We start from the raw sequence: 16,668 nt of genomic DNA on the forward strand, positions 1-16,668 counted from the left end.
CACCCAGGTGCAATGCCTCTGTGTACTCACCTCCTTCAGCTCCAGCTCAATGATCTGCTCCTTAAAGGAATAAGCTTTGTTCTCCCGCTTCATGTTGGCCTTTTTGATGCTGTCCTGCTGGGCGCTGAAACACCAGAGCAGCTCATCAGCCCAGCTGGAAAAGGGCTGCCGGGCCCTTCTTACTTCCAGCTTCATACCAACCATGACACCCCAACCAGCTTTTAAGGAGTCCTGGGTTGTGGAAACAGTAAACACACTTAGCTACTAACTGAAAGGTTGGCGGTTCAAGCCCACCCAATGGCACATTGGAAGAAAGGCCTCACAATCGACTTCCAAAAATCCAGCCACTGAAAACCCTATGGAACGTGGTCCCACTTCGACAAGCATGAGGTTGCCACGAGTCAGAGCTGACTCAGTGGTAACTGGTAACCGGTGCACCAGGAAAGTGCTGGACACCTGACATACTCGTGTTTCCCAGGCCGAAGCGCCACGCCCAGAACAGATCAACTGTGCGGCTCATGTCTCCCAACAACCTGCAAAGGGGGCAGTGTCTCCATCTTGCAGACAGGAAGACTGAGGCTTGGGGGAGGAAGGCACGACACCCAGGAATGGGCCTTACCTCTGGATGATGGACTTGTCATACAGCTCTCCAGCAGGGGTCTGCATAATGGCGAACTCTTCCCGCGTCACCTGGCACAGTGCCGGGTTCTGCACAGAGGCGGTGATGGTGCTGATGATTTGTGGGAGGACCCGGTCCGGGGACAGGAGGGAAAGGGAGCCCATGGCATTCATGGACGACTGCCAGACAAACGGACATGTTAGTGTGTGCTAAGGCTGGCACTGGGGGGGGGGGTTTACCACGCCGAAAGGCCCTCCAGCAATCAGATGCCCTTCTTCTCTGCCTTTTTCTTGCTGAGCACTGTCCTCCAGAGCAGACAGCTTCTGCCTGCCCTGCTCACCAAGCTTTTACCCCTTTGTCTGGTAAAAGCGCCCTGATTGAAGAAGGACCCACTCTCAATCTCTATGGTTGAGTGCAGACGCCCCATCCTTTCCAGAAATGGGCACATGACTCAGGCCAGCTGGATGGGCTCAAGGAGGCACAAAGGACCCACGTCAGGTCAACCAGGAGCAACGAGACCCCACACCTGGTGAAATTATTGGAAAACACTGAGGCTGAGGAGGAACAAGATGGAAGCCTGAAGCTCCGGCAGCTACCCTGCCACCAGAAAGAGAAAGACTGCGTGAGAATAGAGCCCACGTGGTGGGCAGCCAAGGTGAGAGACACAGATGGATGAGCCAGAGAGACGGAGAGAGAGTAAGAGGGGCACTATCAGCTGTCCTGAGGGCAACATCTGAGGCCCTGCAGCCAGCATTACCCAAAGCCAGTCATATCCTTGGACCTGGCAGTTACATGAGGCAGCAAGTTCCCTTTTGTGCTTAAACCAGTTTGTGTTTTCTGTTGCTTACAACCCAAGGGGCCTAGCCCACATTTCATTCACACCTTCTATCTGCTTCTTTGAATTCCCCCTTCCTGAACCCTGCTAGGGGCGAGCCCCCATCAGAGGCCAGAACCCTCCTACACGCCAATCACCTGGCTCAAGGGGCTCTGTGTGGTGACCCTGGGAATGATCTGGTCCAGGTGCCTGCTGATGAAGGCTTCGGGGTCGATCTTCATCCTGGTGAGAAGTGCTGGCCAGAGTCCAGACTGCACAGCCACTGAGGGGAGGGAGGTCTTTGAGGCCTCTGTTGGGCCTGCTCTCTCCTGCCCGGCAAGCCCCTATCCCTCCATACCCGTCCCAGCCACGAACCTAAGGAGGGGTGGTGGGAGATGATCAGCATTTCCTCTGCCAACTGCTCAAGGTTGGAGGTGTCCCCCTCCAGCCCCGGCACCCCAGAAATGATGCACAGAGCCTCCTGAAGGACCCGTGGAGGCACATAGGCCTTGCCCGCCTCGGTCACCTCCCCAGCATCAGTCACCAGAGCCTCTGAGGGCAGCACCTGCATGGAGATGACAACTGAGCCCCCTCTGCTCAGAGCCCTGCGCAGACTGGGCACACAGGAGACAAAGATGCTGGGGACATGGCTGCCTTTCGCTCATGGGGTTCTCTGGGGTGCCTGTTGGAGTGGGGGGCTGACGTCCAGCTTCCTGCATTGGGACCCTCGGGCTGAGATGTGTCTAGAAGGAGAAAGTACCTGTGACTTTCCCCCTAAAAAGCCCATAGTGGGGGAAGAAGGTAACAAAAACTGGTCCAGGAGACCTGGCCCAGAACTGGCCAACATTCCCCATGCGGCATACAGCGGGCAGGGAGCAGGCAACCACAGTACAAAGGGCGCTGAATAGGAGTCAGGTCTTTGGGTCTACTCCCAGTTCTGCTGCCCACAGGCTGGAGGCCCTGTACAGGTCGTTTCAACACTTCAGCCTTAGACAACTCATAAAAATTACAGTTAAATAGCCCCGTCTGTCTGTTAAATGTATTGTGGAAAATTAAAAGGACAAATGGGTAGGAAGTACTTTAAGCATTATGAAGCACTGTAAAGACACAAAGTGTTATTCAGTTACTCCAGGATCAGATGGTCGAGCTACATGCTACAACGCATGGGAAGAAAAAAACGTCTCTGACAAGGAGAAGGCATTATATGAAACACGATGCTACTGGAGCATGTGCAAGGGCAGGGGAGAAGGTTTCTGGCATCACCCAGAGTCTGAGTGAGCAAAAGGAGCCAGGAGAGGCCCAGCCAGAATTTCAGAACCATAGGCAGGGTCATGAAGCGGGTCCCGGAGCCCAGACGTCCTCACCTTGTGAGAACTGAGGACAGTCTTCAGCTCCTCCAGGAGTCCGCACGCCAGCTTGAAGCCCCCGAGAGAGGACAGCAGCTTGCGGACCGTCTGCTGGGCCTGCCTGCGGACGTGCCAGGTCCGACTCAGGAGCACCGCTACCAGAGCCCGGTGGTACTGCCTGCAGGCAGAGGGACAGACCGTCCAGGGGAGGCTGGGGCACCAGGCTTTTCCATGACCAGCCCTCAACCTCCCTTTTCCATGGCCAACCCCCCACCTCCCTATTCCATGGCCAGCCCTCCACCTCCCTTACAACCCCATTTCTCAGGCTCCTACCAAGGTGGCCTCATCTGGCCCAAGAGAAAATTCAGCCTTACGTACTGAACTTTGCCGCCTGTGAGTCTATGCGGGTGGTCAAGGAACAGTCTCTCTGTCAGATACACCACTGTGCACAGGGCTAGGAGGGAGAGAAACAGAACAGATATGTGTATTCACATGCACACACGCACATGAAAAAAATGGAAAATTAACACCAAAATGTAAATGTCATTATCACTGAATGTGAAATTATGGGTCATTTTTTATTTCCTTCTTTGTGCTTGTTCTGCATACATGTATTTTGGAATAAGGAAAAGTATACACATTTTTTAATAACTCGAAACTACTACACAGCTCTACAAAAGGAGAAAACACTTTACAGAACGAGTCCCAAGTAAAGAATGTACAGAGAATATGGTAGCCACACTACCATTTGTGTAAAAAAGGTAGCAAGCTAACACATAAATGTATTTATTTGTATAAATATATTCAGGATTAAGAAGCTGATAGAATTGGTTGTCTACGAGCCGGAAAAGGGGCCCTGATGGCACACTGGTTAAGCGCCCAGCTGCTAACCGAAAGGTCAGCAGTTCAAACCCACCAGCAGCTCCATGGGAGAAAGATGCCTGCTTCTGTAAAGATTACAGCCTTGGAAGCCCTATGGGGCAGTTCTACTCTGTTCTATAGGGTCGCTAGGAGTTGGAATCAACTCAGTGGCATTGGGTTTGGTTTTCATGGGTAAGAGCAGAAAACTTGGGTGGCGAAGGGTTATAGTAGGGGTGGAATTTTCAGTCTAGACCTTCTTGTATATTTTAATGTTTAATTATGTGAATCTATTCCCTATTTAAGGGAGAAAGATGTGGCAGTCTGCTTCCGTAAAGATTTACAGCCTTAGAAACCCTATAGGGCAATTCTATTCTGTCCTATAGGGTTGCTTTGAGTCAGAATCCACTCAACGGCAGTGGGTTTTTATGTCCTATTCATAAACTAGCTAAATTAAAAAAAAATCAGGAAATGGCTAACAGTTGTAGCTCATTAATAGGATGTTGTGATTTACAAGTCAAAAGCCTTTTCAAATCACCAATTAGTGGCAGACATCCCTAAGGCAACCTAGACTTTCTAACATACATTTAAAGATCAACTGTTCCTTTTCTGCCAGGGTAGAAACCAGTAGTTTTTGTGTCTCCTGCTGGGCGAGTGGAGTCTGCCACAACTCCCCCAGAGCTTCTCAGCTCCCTCTTAAACATAAGAAAACCTCCCAGACAGCACCAATTAGCCAATCTGCTGTAATTATAGCTAATAACTCAGCTCCCAACTATCACAGCTCTGTCTCCACAAATCTCCCGATCCCCCATTTCCCTAGCCTTCAACTCCCCTATAGGAATGAATGTGTTCCCCTGAAAGCCAAGCTGTTGGCTAGACTGTTCCTGGGCCAGGTCCTCCCTGCCTGGGTGGCTGGGCCCAAATCCGGAGTTCCGCTAAGTGGGTAATAACTCACCATCCTCAGAAGCCATCAGCAGGAATTTCTCAGAAGTGAAAATCTGCTTCTTCTCATCCACAACCAGCTGCCAGAAACTGCTCAGTTTGGCTTCTGCAAGAAACAACCGGTCATCCCAACACAGTTCATCATTTCCACCAGGGCTGGTCCCCTCCTTCCTGAAGCCGCTCAGCCTGGCTTTGCTGACAGACCCTTCTCTCACGTGGGTGGGGGTGCACTTCCAGCAGGGATGGTTCATTCACAGCGTCATGGCCCTCCCCCATTTTGAGAACCAACAATAGTCCGTCTAGTGTCATTTCCTATATGAGAACCTTCAGAGGTCCTTTGGTGCCTACAGGAGCCTAGGCCAGCTGCTTCCCACCGGGCATTCCCACGTACCCTGGGCTCTAGCCTAGACGGAACATTTGAGGCTTACACTGTGGCTTCCTGTACTCTTCCCCGACTCCAGTCTGGTTAGGATTCACACTGGCCAGTGAAATCCTTCCTAGCCTTCAGGCCCCCAACCCCAAATGCCTCCACCCTCAGGAAGTCTTTCTGGACTCCATCCCCACCCCCTAAAAACTAAAAGCAATCTATCCTTCGAAACTGCTTTAATGGCACGTTTTGCCTTAAATCAGGGATGTCTTTTCATATCCTCTCTCCTCCTAGAGTAAGCACCCTCAAATGTGCTGAAACACGGGCTTGTTCATCTTTGCATTCCCGCAAGGCAGCCCGGGGCCATGGCCCATAGGCAGTGGATACAGAATACGAAGAGAGTTTAACTCCATTTCCAACCAGAAAAAGCTCGGGTACGTTCGTGTGCTGTGAGGAGAGGGACTAAGAAATCATGGAATGTCATGTAGTCACAAAAAAGAACAAGAAAGCTCTGTTGTCCAGACTTGGGATCATCTCTAAGATATTTTCTGTATACTATGCTATGTGACATGTCTGATTGACTACACATCAACCACCTCTGGACAGCAAACTGGTAATACTCTCCAGAGAGGGGGTCTGAGTGGGTGGAAGACAGGGCTAAGGAGAAGCTTTTCAGGTTATACTCTCTCATGCCTTTTCAATTTTGGGCTCTAAGAACATACAGCCAAATAAAAACAGTCCCGCTACTATACCCAGGCCAGTCTGGGTGTTATCTACAAGGCCAAGTCCCCAGAGCACTGGAGCAACAGGGCAAAGAAGAATAGTGACAGAATGCCCTGGTTCATTCCCACCACCTAGGGCGACCCTGAGGCTCATCCCTGCAGACATGGAAGCAACCCTGTGGAATCCCGTGTGGTATGTGGCCAAGCTGATCCTGTAACATCCTAAACATCAAGACACTCCTCCCTACCATCTTGCACATCTCTGGGTCTTACCGGCCTGGGCGTCGACCACCGACAGCTTCGACAGCAGCAGGGCTGCGGCAACCCCCTCAGTGATGGTGGGAACCTGAGTGCTTTGGGAGGCTGCCTTCTCCACGGTCTGTATGAGCAAGGGCAGTAAGTCCAGGGCCTGCAACAGTGTGTCACCTGAGGAGAAAGGACAAAAACCTCATAGAACAGGCCAGATCCTGGGGATGACAACATTACTTGAGAAAGGTGTTATCTGCCTGGCTCTGAACTGGCTGACCCAAACCCTTGCATTAATTTGTCAAATATCTCATGCAAAGACCTGGAACTGGAATCAGAGGCTTTAGCCAAACTACGGCTATGAAATCAGAGCTAGAAGGATCTTTACAAAGAGACCAGCTATTGATGGGTGAAAAAACAGACTGCAGAGGTTAAGTGAGTCACCCAACATCACACAGCTGGTTGAGACAGAACCCAGCCTGACCTTAAGCCTTTCAATTCCAATCTGGTGCTCTTCCCCAAATTCCAAAGCCAGGCCAATCTGTTAATCTATGAACTAAACCCATTAAGAAAACCAGAACTAGTTAAAAGTATAGCTAAACACATATGTTTTCTTAAGTACTGAACAGGAACATCACAACATGTTCACAACAAAACCAACACTTTGTTCGGGTGATGTCATGAGTCTGTATCCAGTAGTGAGGAGAACTAGCTCAAGCTGAAGAGACAAGGTTAAACCAAGTCTCTGATGCGTAGGAACTCAACCTAAAACCTGAGGTTGGTCAACACAGGAAAATACAATTTGACGTATGAGTACGTAGCCTGTTATGAAATCAGGGATGTGAGCTCACTCTATCCCTACGGCAGCTAACACTGTACTTGATTGTACATTTCCACCCACGGGGAATCTATGATTTCAATCGGCAGTATCTATGGCTTTGCATAAACCTCACGAACCACTGCACCAAGGTGGTCTAGGGCTCTGAGCTCAGAGATGTGTTTCAGAAAAAGATTTATTGCTCTCAGCTCAGAGCAAAAAGCTCTTCTGTTCATATTCTTCAATCCTAATCATTAGGTGCAAAGTTCATCAGCTAAGACATGTTTCATATGGAAGGGTGACCCCTCTCTAGAGAAGGTTCTAGAATCCTCTAGATTTTTTTTTTCCCCCATTTACCGAAATGTCCGTTATTCTTACGTACTTCTTAGCGACATCATTTACCTTGGACAAGCTGTGCACGATTCACCCACATTCAGTGTTACCTTTCTCATCACCAAAAATAACACTCAGTACTATCCAGAGAGTGATTCCCCTTCCCTCCCCCCTTCCTGTCCCTGGTAACCATCAATGAACGCTGGTTTCCGCATGTATGCCTTATTCTTCCCTTTTTATAAAAGTGAGATCATACAGTTGTCCATTTGTAATTGACTTATTTCACCCAGGATAATGTCCTCCAGATTCACCCAGGTTATGTTTTGAGAACTCATCATTAACCCCAGATGTTTTTTCTTAAACAAAGATCATCCTAAGTCTAAACCTTTTTCAAAGAAATACAAGCTTACCCCAGAGGCGGAAACAAATATTAGAGATTTCTGCTTTGGAGATCAAGCTCCTACATACTTGAGAGTGTCCCCTAGCTCTGCTTTGGGAGGATGTGAGGCCCAAGGCCAGAAGACCACAGGTTTGTCGGCACTGCAATGAGGACAGTGGTCGTTTTTAATAGGTCCAGAGCAAAGTTTAATAAAGTCGGACCTTTAAAATCTGTCTTATTATTATTTCCCCATGCTTTTAGGTAATGTAGTGAGAGGTTCTGGTCTGGATCCTCTCTGAATAAAGGTTCATACCTTGAAGGTCTGATAAGGGGGAGAAGCCAGAATTGGTTGTGAAGATCAGGCTCGATTCTGGGCTTTATGGGCAACTAACCTCGATGCTAGGGAGTCCTGGTGGCACAGTGGTTAAGTGCAGCTGGTAGCCCAAAGGTCAACAGTTCAAACCCACCAGCCGCTCCGCAGGAGAAAGATGTGGCAGTCTGCTTTTGTAAAGATTACAGCCTTGGAAACCCTATGGGGCAGCTCTACTCTGTCCTGTAAGGTTGCTAAGAGTCAGAATCGAGTCAACGGCAACAGGTTTGGTCTGTTGCTGCTACGCGTGCTCATGACGAGAAATTAGGTTAACCCCAATGGTCCCAGAGATTCAGGAGGAAATGATGCAAACAGCCTGAGCCAGAAGGGGAAAGCTTAACATGACGAGAACGGCCTGGAGGCCTGATCATCTCTGTGGGTGAGTCGTGGACACAGGCTCAAGGAGGCCTCTTACCTCGGAAGGAGGCCAACATGCACTGCAGGTAGGCGTGCCTCACGGCAGAGGTGGAGGTTTTAAGGCTGAAAGCTTTCTTGAACCATTCCGTGAGCTTCTTGGGCACTTCTGTGGTGAACCGGTTACACCAGAGAGCCAGGACCGAGACAGCGTGTACCAAGGTGCCTTCGTGAACTAAGGCAAAAAGCAGAAGCCCAGTCAGCCCAAGGCCTTGTAAGCAAGTCAATCGCTGCAAGCAGCTCATGCAACCAAGCAGGAGCACAACAGAGTGAGATCAGCAACACTGTAAACTATTCCCGGCATCCACTCTCTGGGGAGATAGGTCTTCAAGGGGGTTTATGGAAAACTCCGGCTGTGAGACCCTTCTTCAGTCAAAGGAAAGACTGTGGTCAAGAAGAAGATCCAACCTGGATGGTCAGCATTATGCACAAATTACCTTCTTGCTGGAGAAACGGGATGAACAGCTCGGCCACAGTCCCGTTCAGGACTTGACTGGAAGGCCCAGACACCACGTGATGACTGATACTCCCGATCCCTGAAAGGCAGGAGATGTCCCCCTCCGCTCAGGCTCTCGTCAGCACAATGCCCGAGACATGTGATCCTTTCCTGCCGCTGCCCACCTCTCCCACAGTTCTCAGTCCAGGGTCACGGCCCCCTTCTGGGCCACCAGACCACTGTGCCTCTCCTCTGGCCATTAGAGACTGTCCCTCAATCCCCCAAGCGTCCTGCCTTTTATGGAAGTGAGGCCTCCCACTACAATTGAGCAGTCCCACTTGCCAAGCAGGCAGGAGCAAGTCCTGGGAACCAGAATGGGAAGTCCGAGATTATCAGAGGATTCCAGGTCCCAAGGAGAACTCACCTTGCCGAACCGTTACACTAAACGTCATCTCTTACCAGACCACACTTTCGTCTACTACCCAAGAGCAAACTGTGTACCTGAGAGGACGCTGATCTTCTGGGCTACAATAGTCAGTTTTCCCTCTGAGCCTGAGAGGAGAGACGGAAAAGATTAAAACTTCACATCTGTTATAGAACATTTCCATTAACCAGTAATGTTTATTTATATGCATTTTTGTAGTCAATTCTCCCATTATCCCTAAACTGTTCTGCTTTCTGGTACCATAGTTCAATGTAGCTTATTCTTAAACTTCCTATAAACGGAATACTTTCTTGTGTCTGACTTTTTTCACTCAACAAAATGTTGCCGAGATTTTGAGACTTGTTGATATCGTTATGGGAACCAGCAGTTCATTACTGTCTCCTGTTGTGTAGTATTTCTTTGTATAATTATACCACAATGTAACCATTTTCCTATCGTTGGACATTTTGGTTGTGTTCAGTTTCTGGCTACTGCGAAAAAACCTGCTATGAACATTCTTATTAAAAAAAAAATTCACATCTGTCACATTTCCTAAGAGAGTGAATAATGTACTCAGGTGCATGACACTGAGATACAGGTTCTGATTACTCAGAAGTAGCCTTCTGTGATAAAGCTGGGTTTACAATAACATCGACCAGCCTTTGGTTTTCTGACTAAAATAAGCAATTAAAGAAAATGTGAGAAACTGACAAAATGTAGAGACAGATTTTAAAACTCACCCAGGCTCCTCCTACTCAAAGATGTCATTAACTGCTATTCACTATTATTAATGTTATTGTTACTATTTAAAATGTTATCAACTATTATTAAATATTATTTGAAGGCATTTCCCTCTAGTTTTTCTGCTATGCATAAAACATGTACATACTTGACAAAAAAAATCTGCGATCATGCTGCCTGGCCCACCCTGCACATGCATTTATTCACTTCTCACATTCACATTGTATGCACTATTCCCAGCGACACGGTGAGCGTCCTTCTGGCCACCCAGCCTTTCCATGAGCAGACTTGGAGTGCCAAGCACCAGTCTGGATCCCGGTGTCCAGGGGAACGCAGGGCCACCCCTCAGCCAATGCCCATGGCCAACAAGGCTGGCTCACCTCCAAGGACTGCAAACAGGTGCTTGCTCAGCGCTTCCATCACTGAAGAGTCGCTGCATTGGCGGGCCAGGTTCCGCAGCGCCAGCACGGCTTCATCCATTAGGCGGGGACTGTTGGATTTCAGCTGACCTGGATGCATAGTGAGCAACTGCTCAGGGCAGCTCGACAGCTGAGTGTCCAAATGTTCATGCTCGTCTTTTCTGTGGCCTTGACTCTTTAATCCTAGCTATAGGTTCTTATTACAAATGGTCTCAAGAAAGAAAGTATGCAAATGTTGTTTAGCTTAAACCCTTATCTAACCTGAGCTGTCCCCTACACCTGTTTCCATAAGAATCGGGGCAAGAATAACCAAAACCCAAGGTGCGGCTCTAGGGGCTGGAGAGGGGTCAGGATGCTCACCGGCCAGTCCTTTTACGATGTCCAGGGCATACTGGCTGAGATCGAGAGTCACTGATGCCAGGAGAGTGGAGATAGCTACAGGGGCAGAAACCATTGACCACGTCAGTTTCAAGCATAAATGCTCATTTTCCCTTAGTGCTCAACAAATGCCATCAGGCCTAATGTCTAGCCACATGGAACCGTGACCGCTCTTCATCTCTAGAGGGCCATATGAGCGGTCAGACCTTCGTTCCAAAGCTCTGCTGAGAAGCCATACTGCCCCTTTCCCCAGCCCCAACATTTTACTTATGCCTTTCACCAAGAGAAACGGAGACAGAGACCCCAACCTTTATGCCCTGTAGGTTCAAGTGCCACTTTCACACCAAGTTCAAACTGTCTAGAGAAGTTTGAGGCTCTTAATGGTCTCCAAGAGGTTCTTAGACCCCAAAGATTGTATACAAAACTCTAAGTGGATATACTGTTGTGGGTTCTTCTCGCATGAGGACCCCATGACTTTTAACATATTCTCAAAAGGGTCCCCTCTTCTCTCCCCCAAGGTTCCCATGAGGTAAAAAGATCTAGTGAAAACACTCCCCCAACACCACTTCCTGCTGCCAAGTGTCAGCGATATAGCTCACCCACCAACTTGCCTCCCTTCCCCAGTCCTGCTGGGTAGTAACCTACTTTCAATAACATTCTCCGGACTCCTCAGTAAGGACTTCTGTATGGTGGGCAGTATCAGATCCTTAAATTCCGAGTGGGACATGTATCGAAGCAGAGGGGCACAGCTATCCTACAGAAAGAAAGGAGTCAGGTGTCCAGCCCTCACGGAGCAGACCAAGACTAAAGGACAGCCCAGAAGCATAGAATTTTAAATGGGACTTAGGTTGTCCAGGCAAGTACGGTCCCCCTCTCACTCACCAACAGATACTTCGGAGGCTTCACTTTGCTCATCAGGACATTCTTCATATAAAAATCCAGCAGGGCGCTCTGGGGAGCACAACGCCCTGGTTAGATCCTAACATGCCCAAGTAATCAGATCACCAGCCTAAGAGATTCCTCTTGCATGACTGCCTCCAAAAACTACAAGTCGATGCCCCAAATATCACAGTGTCAAGTACAGAGCTTCCACCAATCATGTCACTCCCCATTTAAAAACTTCTGAGGCTTTCCACTGCTCCTAAGATAAAGTCTAAACTCCTTGACATGGTTTATAAGGCCCTGTCTGCTACCTGGCCAGCTGCATCTAACACCTCTCTTACCCACTCATGCCACTCCAACCCCACTCATGTCTTCTACATTCCTTCCCACACATTGCTTTCTCTGCCTGAAATGCCCTTCCTTCCTTTTGACCTTGCTAACTCCTCTTCACCCTTACCATACCGTACCCCTTGCTGTCAAGTTAAATCTGACTCATGGTGACACCACGTGTGCAGAGTGGAACTGCTCCACAGGGTTTTCAAAGCTGTGACCTTTCAGAAGCAGATTGCCGGGCCTGTCTTTCGAGCTGCCTCTGGCTAGGTTTGAACTGCCAACCTTTCAGTTAGTGGTCAAGCACTTAACAGTTTATACCACCCAGGGATTCCTCTTCATCCATAAGGTCCCTTCATTAGAGATGTGACTTCTGATCCACGGCCTAAGTCAGGTCCCCCCATTACGCAGTATCACAGCTTCCTGCACTTTTCCTTTATAGCACCATCAGAGTTATAATTAGGTGGCTGTCCAATATCAGCCTCCTTTCTCAGACTCAAGTTTCCTAGGAGCAAGGATCGCATCGCCCTCGCTCACTACTGGACTCCCTGCACTGAGCACAGTGCTTGGCACATGGTAGCCGTTCAACCGTGGGTGAATGAAGGACTGGATGATGAGCAAACCCTCACCCTAATAACTATGACAGGTTTCACCCCAAGCCACAGCTGGAGGGAAAACTTTTCAACTCCTCAGCCTTCATATAATATGGTGATGGGTGGAGGTCTCCGTCAACACTCATGTGAGAAAACCAACAAGTTTCAGATGAGACAAGCAGCTGGGGTTGCCAGCACACAACACGTTCCAGAACACGAAACATTCTCACCCCTGCCCCCCACTAAGGCCATGAAGTGGCAAACCACAGCCACCCCATCCTCCGTACTTGCCTTGTGTTGGCTGACCACGTCCATCTCCTTCTGGTTCGTGCAGAACTGCACCAGCAGCCCCAGCATGCCTGCATAGTTCTGGCTGGGCTCTAGGCTGAGGATGGCCGACAAGTACTGTTCCACTAGCCCGGGGTTCTGAAGAGGAAAGTGTGAAAGCAGAGATAGCAGATGGCAGCGGGGGACGGGGCACAGAAGCAGCAATGCCCACCAACCCCTGCCGGCTCCTGTCACCTCCTTCCACAGCTTGGTGAGTTTCTTCACAGCACCGTCCACGGCATGCCTATGGGAGCCGCCCAGCACCTCCAGCAGGAGCAGACACTGCACCTCCACCTGCCAGGACCAGGAAACACTCAGGTCAGGGCATGAAATGGGAGTTGGGGGGCCTGTGGCCTCTCGCAGCCTGCCCAAGGCCTTCCTCAGGCCCTCTAGAACCTGGTTCAGCTCTGCTAGGCCTCTCCTACTCAACCCCAGGCAGATCTCCTTCCCCCACCCCTCACGCTTGGCTCTGTCCTTTAATTACATTCATTCACTTGAAATGCTTATTATTATTTAATAAATATTTGTTGAGCACCTACTATGAGTCAGACAACGAAGCTACATGGGAATAAGACAGACATGGTCCCTGATTTCGAGCACCTTAAAATCAGTCCCAAGGAGCTCTGGTGGCACAGCAGTTAAAGCACTCAGCTGTTGACCAAAAGGTCAGCGGTTTGAATCCACCAGTCGCTCCGCAGAAGAAGGATGTGGCCGTCTGCTTAGGTAAAGATTACAGCCTTGGACACCCTATGGGGCAGTTCTACTCTGTCCTATAGGGTTGCTATGAGTCAGAATCAACTCAACAGCAGCAAGACAGGTTATAGTCAGTCCACAGGGAATATAAGGTATTAAACAAATAAACACACGAGTGGATATATAACTTCAGAGAGGTACTGTGCAGGAAGAGAACAAAGGTTCTGCTCTATATACCTCTTTATCTTCCGTGACCTTTGCCTTCATTAACTGCACAAATATTTACTGAACACTGACTAAATGGCAGACACTGTGGATGGAATCAACTCAACAGCAACGGGTTTGGTTTGGTTTTAGCGGACATGGAAGTGAAGATTTACATGGGGATCCTGGGCTGTGTGGAGTAGGGTGAGGTACATAGTAGGTGCTCAACTACAGAACCTCAGAGACTACGTTCCACAAACACCCAAGGACACCGGTGAGAGGCGTGAACTGCCACTTTGGGGAAAAAGGACCTGCTTAAGAGGTCTGATGAACTTCATTTGCAAGTGAACAAAATGGCATATGTACAGTTCTTCATTTGCAGCATTTCTGGCACCAATAAAGCCTGTAAACAACATAACTGGCCATCAACAGGGGCTGGGTGTGTATCGTGTGCGACGTCCACTCAAAGGACTAGCAAACAATCACAAAGGACAGGAAACTCTTAATACACTGCTCTGGAACAAATTCTAAGATTGGTTAACTTAAAAAAAAAAGGTGAAAATGTACAGTATGCTAGTGTATTTAAAAAAAATGTGACATTGTGAATAACGTAACCAATATCACTGAACTACCTGCACAGAAATTATTAAATGAGAACCTAATTTGCTATGTAAGCTTTCACCTTAAACACAATAAGATATTACTAAAAAAGATTTTGGTTGTATATACAGAGAATTTATCTGGAGGGATACATAAGAAACTAGTAACAGAGTGGAAGTGCGTGGCTGGGAGACAGGAGTGGGGGGACAATTAGTATATCCTTCTATACCTGGCGAATTCTGAAGCATTTGTTTTAAAAATCATAATATTTTAAATAGTTTGTTTTTTTTTTTTAAAGCTTGCTGATACCACAATCCAAATGGTACTGCTGTGCCCTTTTCCTGGAATGTGCCAACCCCGGATCTGGGCATGACTTGCTGACTCATGACCTTCAGGACTCTGCTCAGATGACACCTCCTCAAAAAGGCCTTCCCCCGTGTAAATCTTCACTTCCACGTCCACTAAAACCCTCCACACTCTCCCTTCTTATCCTGCTTTTCTCCAGCACTACTTTCCATTGTTACTGGTGATTGGTTGCCTTATTTATTGTCCACTCCATGGTAGTGTAAGCTCCATCAGTGCAAGGGCCTCCTCTGTCTTATTCGCTGCTTTCTCCCCACCTGTCAGAACAGCGTCCAGCACACAGGAGGCCCTCAACGTACTTGTTGAACAACTGAATGAACTATAAACTGGGTGTATGATCAACACAGCAAAGAGCAAGGAAAAAACCAGATTCAGAACACAGAAAAAAATAAACACAGTCTGAGGCTCCTGATGCACCCTGTTCCATAAACATAACACTCCAAGTTTGACCCCTCCCATTCAGTAACCCACAAGTAAGTAAATACTAAAAGCCCAAAACACCCAGTGCTGTCGAAGTAAATACTATTTACCAGTAAACACAGTGAGCAACTCACATAATGGTTATAAAATTTACTCCAGGTAAAACACATTATAAGAAGGCCTTTTGGCTTAGGACCTCATTCTCATGGGACAACTCAGTCAACTAGCATAATATAGTTCAAAAAGTTTATGTTCTACATTCTAGTTTGATGAGTACTATTTGGGGTCTTAAAAGCTTGCATCTAAGATACAACTATTGGTCTCTATTCATCCGGAGCAAAAGAGAAAGAAAGAAACCAAAGACTCAGATAAGAAATAGTCTATAAGATTAATATTCTACGTGAACCATGGTCTTATCCACCCTGAGACCAGAAGAACTAGATGGTATCACTACTGACCATTCTGATAAGGGCCACAACAGATGGATCCTGAAACAACAAGAGAAAAATGTGGAACAAAACTCAAATTCTTAAAAAAAATTCTGGACCGCTTGAGACTGGGGGACTCCCCAAGACTACAGCCCTGAGATATCCTTTACACCATGAACCAAAACTTTCCCAAAGTCACCTTTTAGTTAAATAACAGGAGTGGATCATAAAACAAAGAATATAACCTATGAGTATTGCACTCCTTTAAAAAACCACCTATAAGATACCAAATGGTCAACAACCACTCTAAAGTCAAGGTGAGAAGGTAAGGAGGCAGGTAAACTAGGTTGCTGGAAACAGAAGAACCAGAACGGAATGAATGAGAATATTGACACATTGTAAAAAACATAACCAGTGCCACCAAATAATTTCTGTAGAGATTGTTAAATGGGACCCTAATTTTCAGTGTAAACTCTCACCAAAAACACAGTAAGATATTACTTTTTTTAAAAAAGGAAGTCCTTTTGGTAACAATGAAACCCATGCCCTTAGTGGGTCCAAGAGAGACCCTGTTCACATCAATTTCAGTATGTCCACCACCAGCGAGGTTTCAGTATTCTTATCCATCATCAATTGCTGAGGGCTATTTCCTGGTCACCCCGAGAGCTGTGCTGGCTACCTTCCCAGGGACGAGGCTATCTGTCTGTCTTCCCAGCCAGCTGCTCCACTGAGGGGTGTCTAAGGTTTTCTAATGCCGCTCTTATCATTTACATGGCCTTGCACAGCACTTTGTATTTCTAAAACCCTTTCAAACCTCCTCTGAGCCCATCTTCATGACAGCTCTCAAAGGTGGAGGCAGTAGGTGGTACTTTTTCACATTTTGTAGATGAGGAAAGGGGCTCAAACTTAAAGGACTTGGCCAAATCTCATGGCCAAGAATCAGATCTGTACCAAGACCCTCAGACTCCTGGGCTACAAGGCCTTTCCACCAAACCATTAAGACCATCCTTCATAACTCCACTAAGCTATCTAGATATTAAAAAGAACCTCCAACATGTCTAGTGCTTCTGTTCTACCTCCTAGTTCCTTGGGTAGTGCCTGGGTCTTAAAAGCTTGCAAGCAGCCATTCAAGGCGTAACAATTGGTCTCTAATTGCCTGGAGCAACAGAGCATGAAAGAGTCAGGAATCAGAGAAGGACATGG

At 47.8% G+C, this 16,668-nt stretch overlaps 1 protein-coding gene across 2 annotated transcripts in view; it reads right to left on the minus strand.

Annotated features, from left to right (window-relative positions):
* Nucleotides 1-16,668, minus strand: part of GCN1 (GCN1 activator of EIF2AK4) — a 67,625-nt gene that overhangs the window by 34,585 nt on the left and 16,372 nt on the right. For both annotated transcript variants that reach the window (XM_049865437.1, XM_049865438.1), the window contains 17 exons: nt 12,953-13,051; nt 12,722-12,856; nt 11,508-11,576; nt 11,271-11,379; nt 10,608-10,682; nt 10,209-10,337; nt 9,165-9,215; nt 8,665-8,763; nt 8,229-8,402; nt 5,942-6,094; nt 4,593-4,685; nt 3,158-3,233; nt 2,798-2,957; nt 1,809-1,998; nt 1,592-1,716; nt 620-798; nt 31-124 (listed from right to left, as the gene is read on the minus strand). In XM_049865437.1, coding sequence (XP_049721394.1) covers nt 31-124; nt 620-798; nt 1,592-1,716; nt 1,809-1,998; nt 2,798-2,957; nt 3,158-3,233; nt 4,593-4,685; nt 5,942-6,094; nt 8,229-8,402; nt 8,665-8,763; nt 9,165-9,215; nt 10,209-10,337; nt 10,608-10,682; nt 11,271-11,379; nt 11,508-11,576; nt 12,722-12,856; nt 12,953-13,051 — 2,010 coding nt within the window. The remainder of the gene's footprint in view (nt 1-30; nt 125-619; nt 799-1,591; nt 1,717-1,808; nt 1,999-2,797; nt 2,958-3,157; nt 3,234-4,592; nt 4,686-5,941; nt 6,095-8,228; nt 8,403-8,664; nt 8,764-9,164; nt 9,216-10,208; nt 10,338-10,607; nt 10,683-11,270; nt 11,380-11,507; nt 11,577-12,721; nt 12,857-12,952; nt 13,052-16,668) is intronic.

This window comes from Elephas maximus, chromosome 22 (assembly GCF_024166365.1).
Source record: "Elephas maximus indicus isolate mEleMax1 chromosome 22, mEleMax1 primary haplotype, whole genome shotgun sequence".
Lineage (NCBI taxonomy): Eukaryota > Metazoa > Chordata > Mammalia > Proboscidea > Elephantidae > Elephas > Elephas maximus.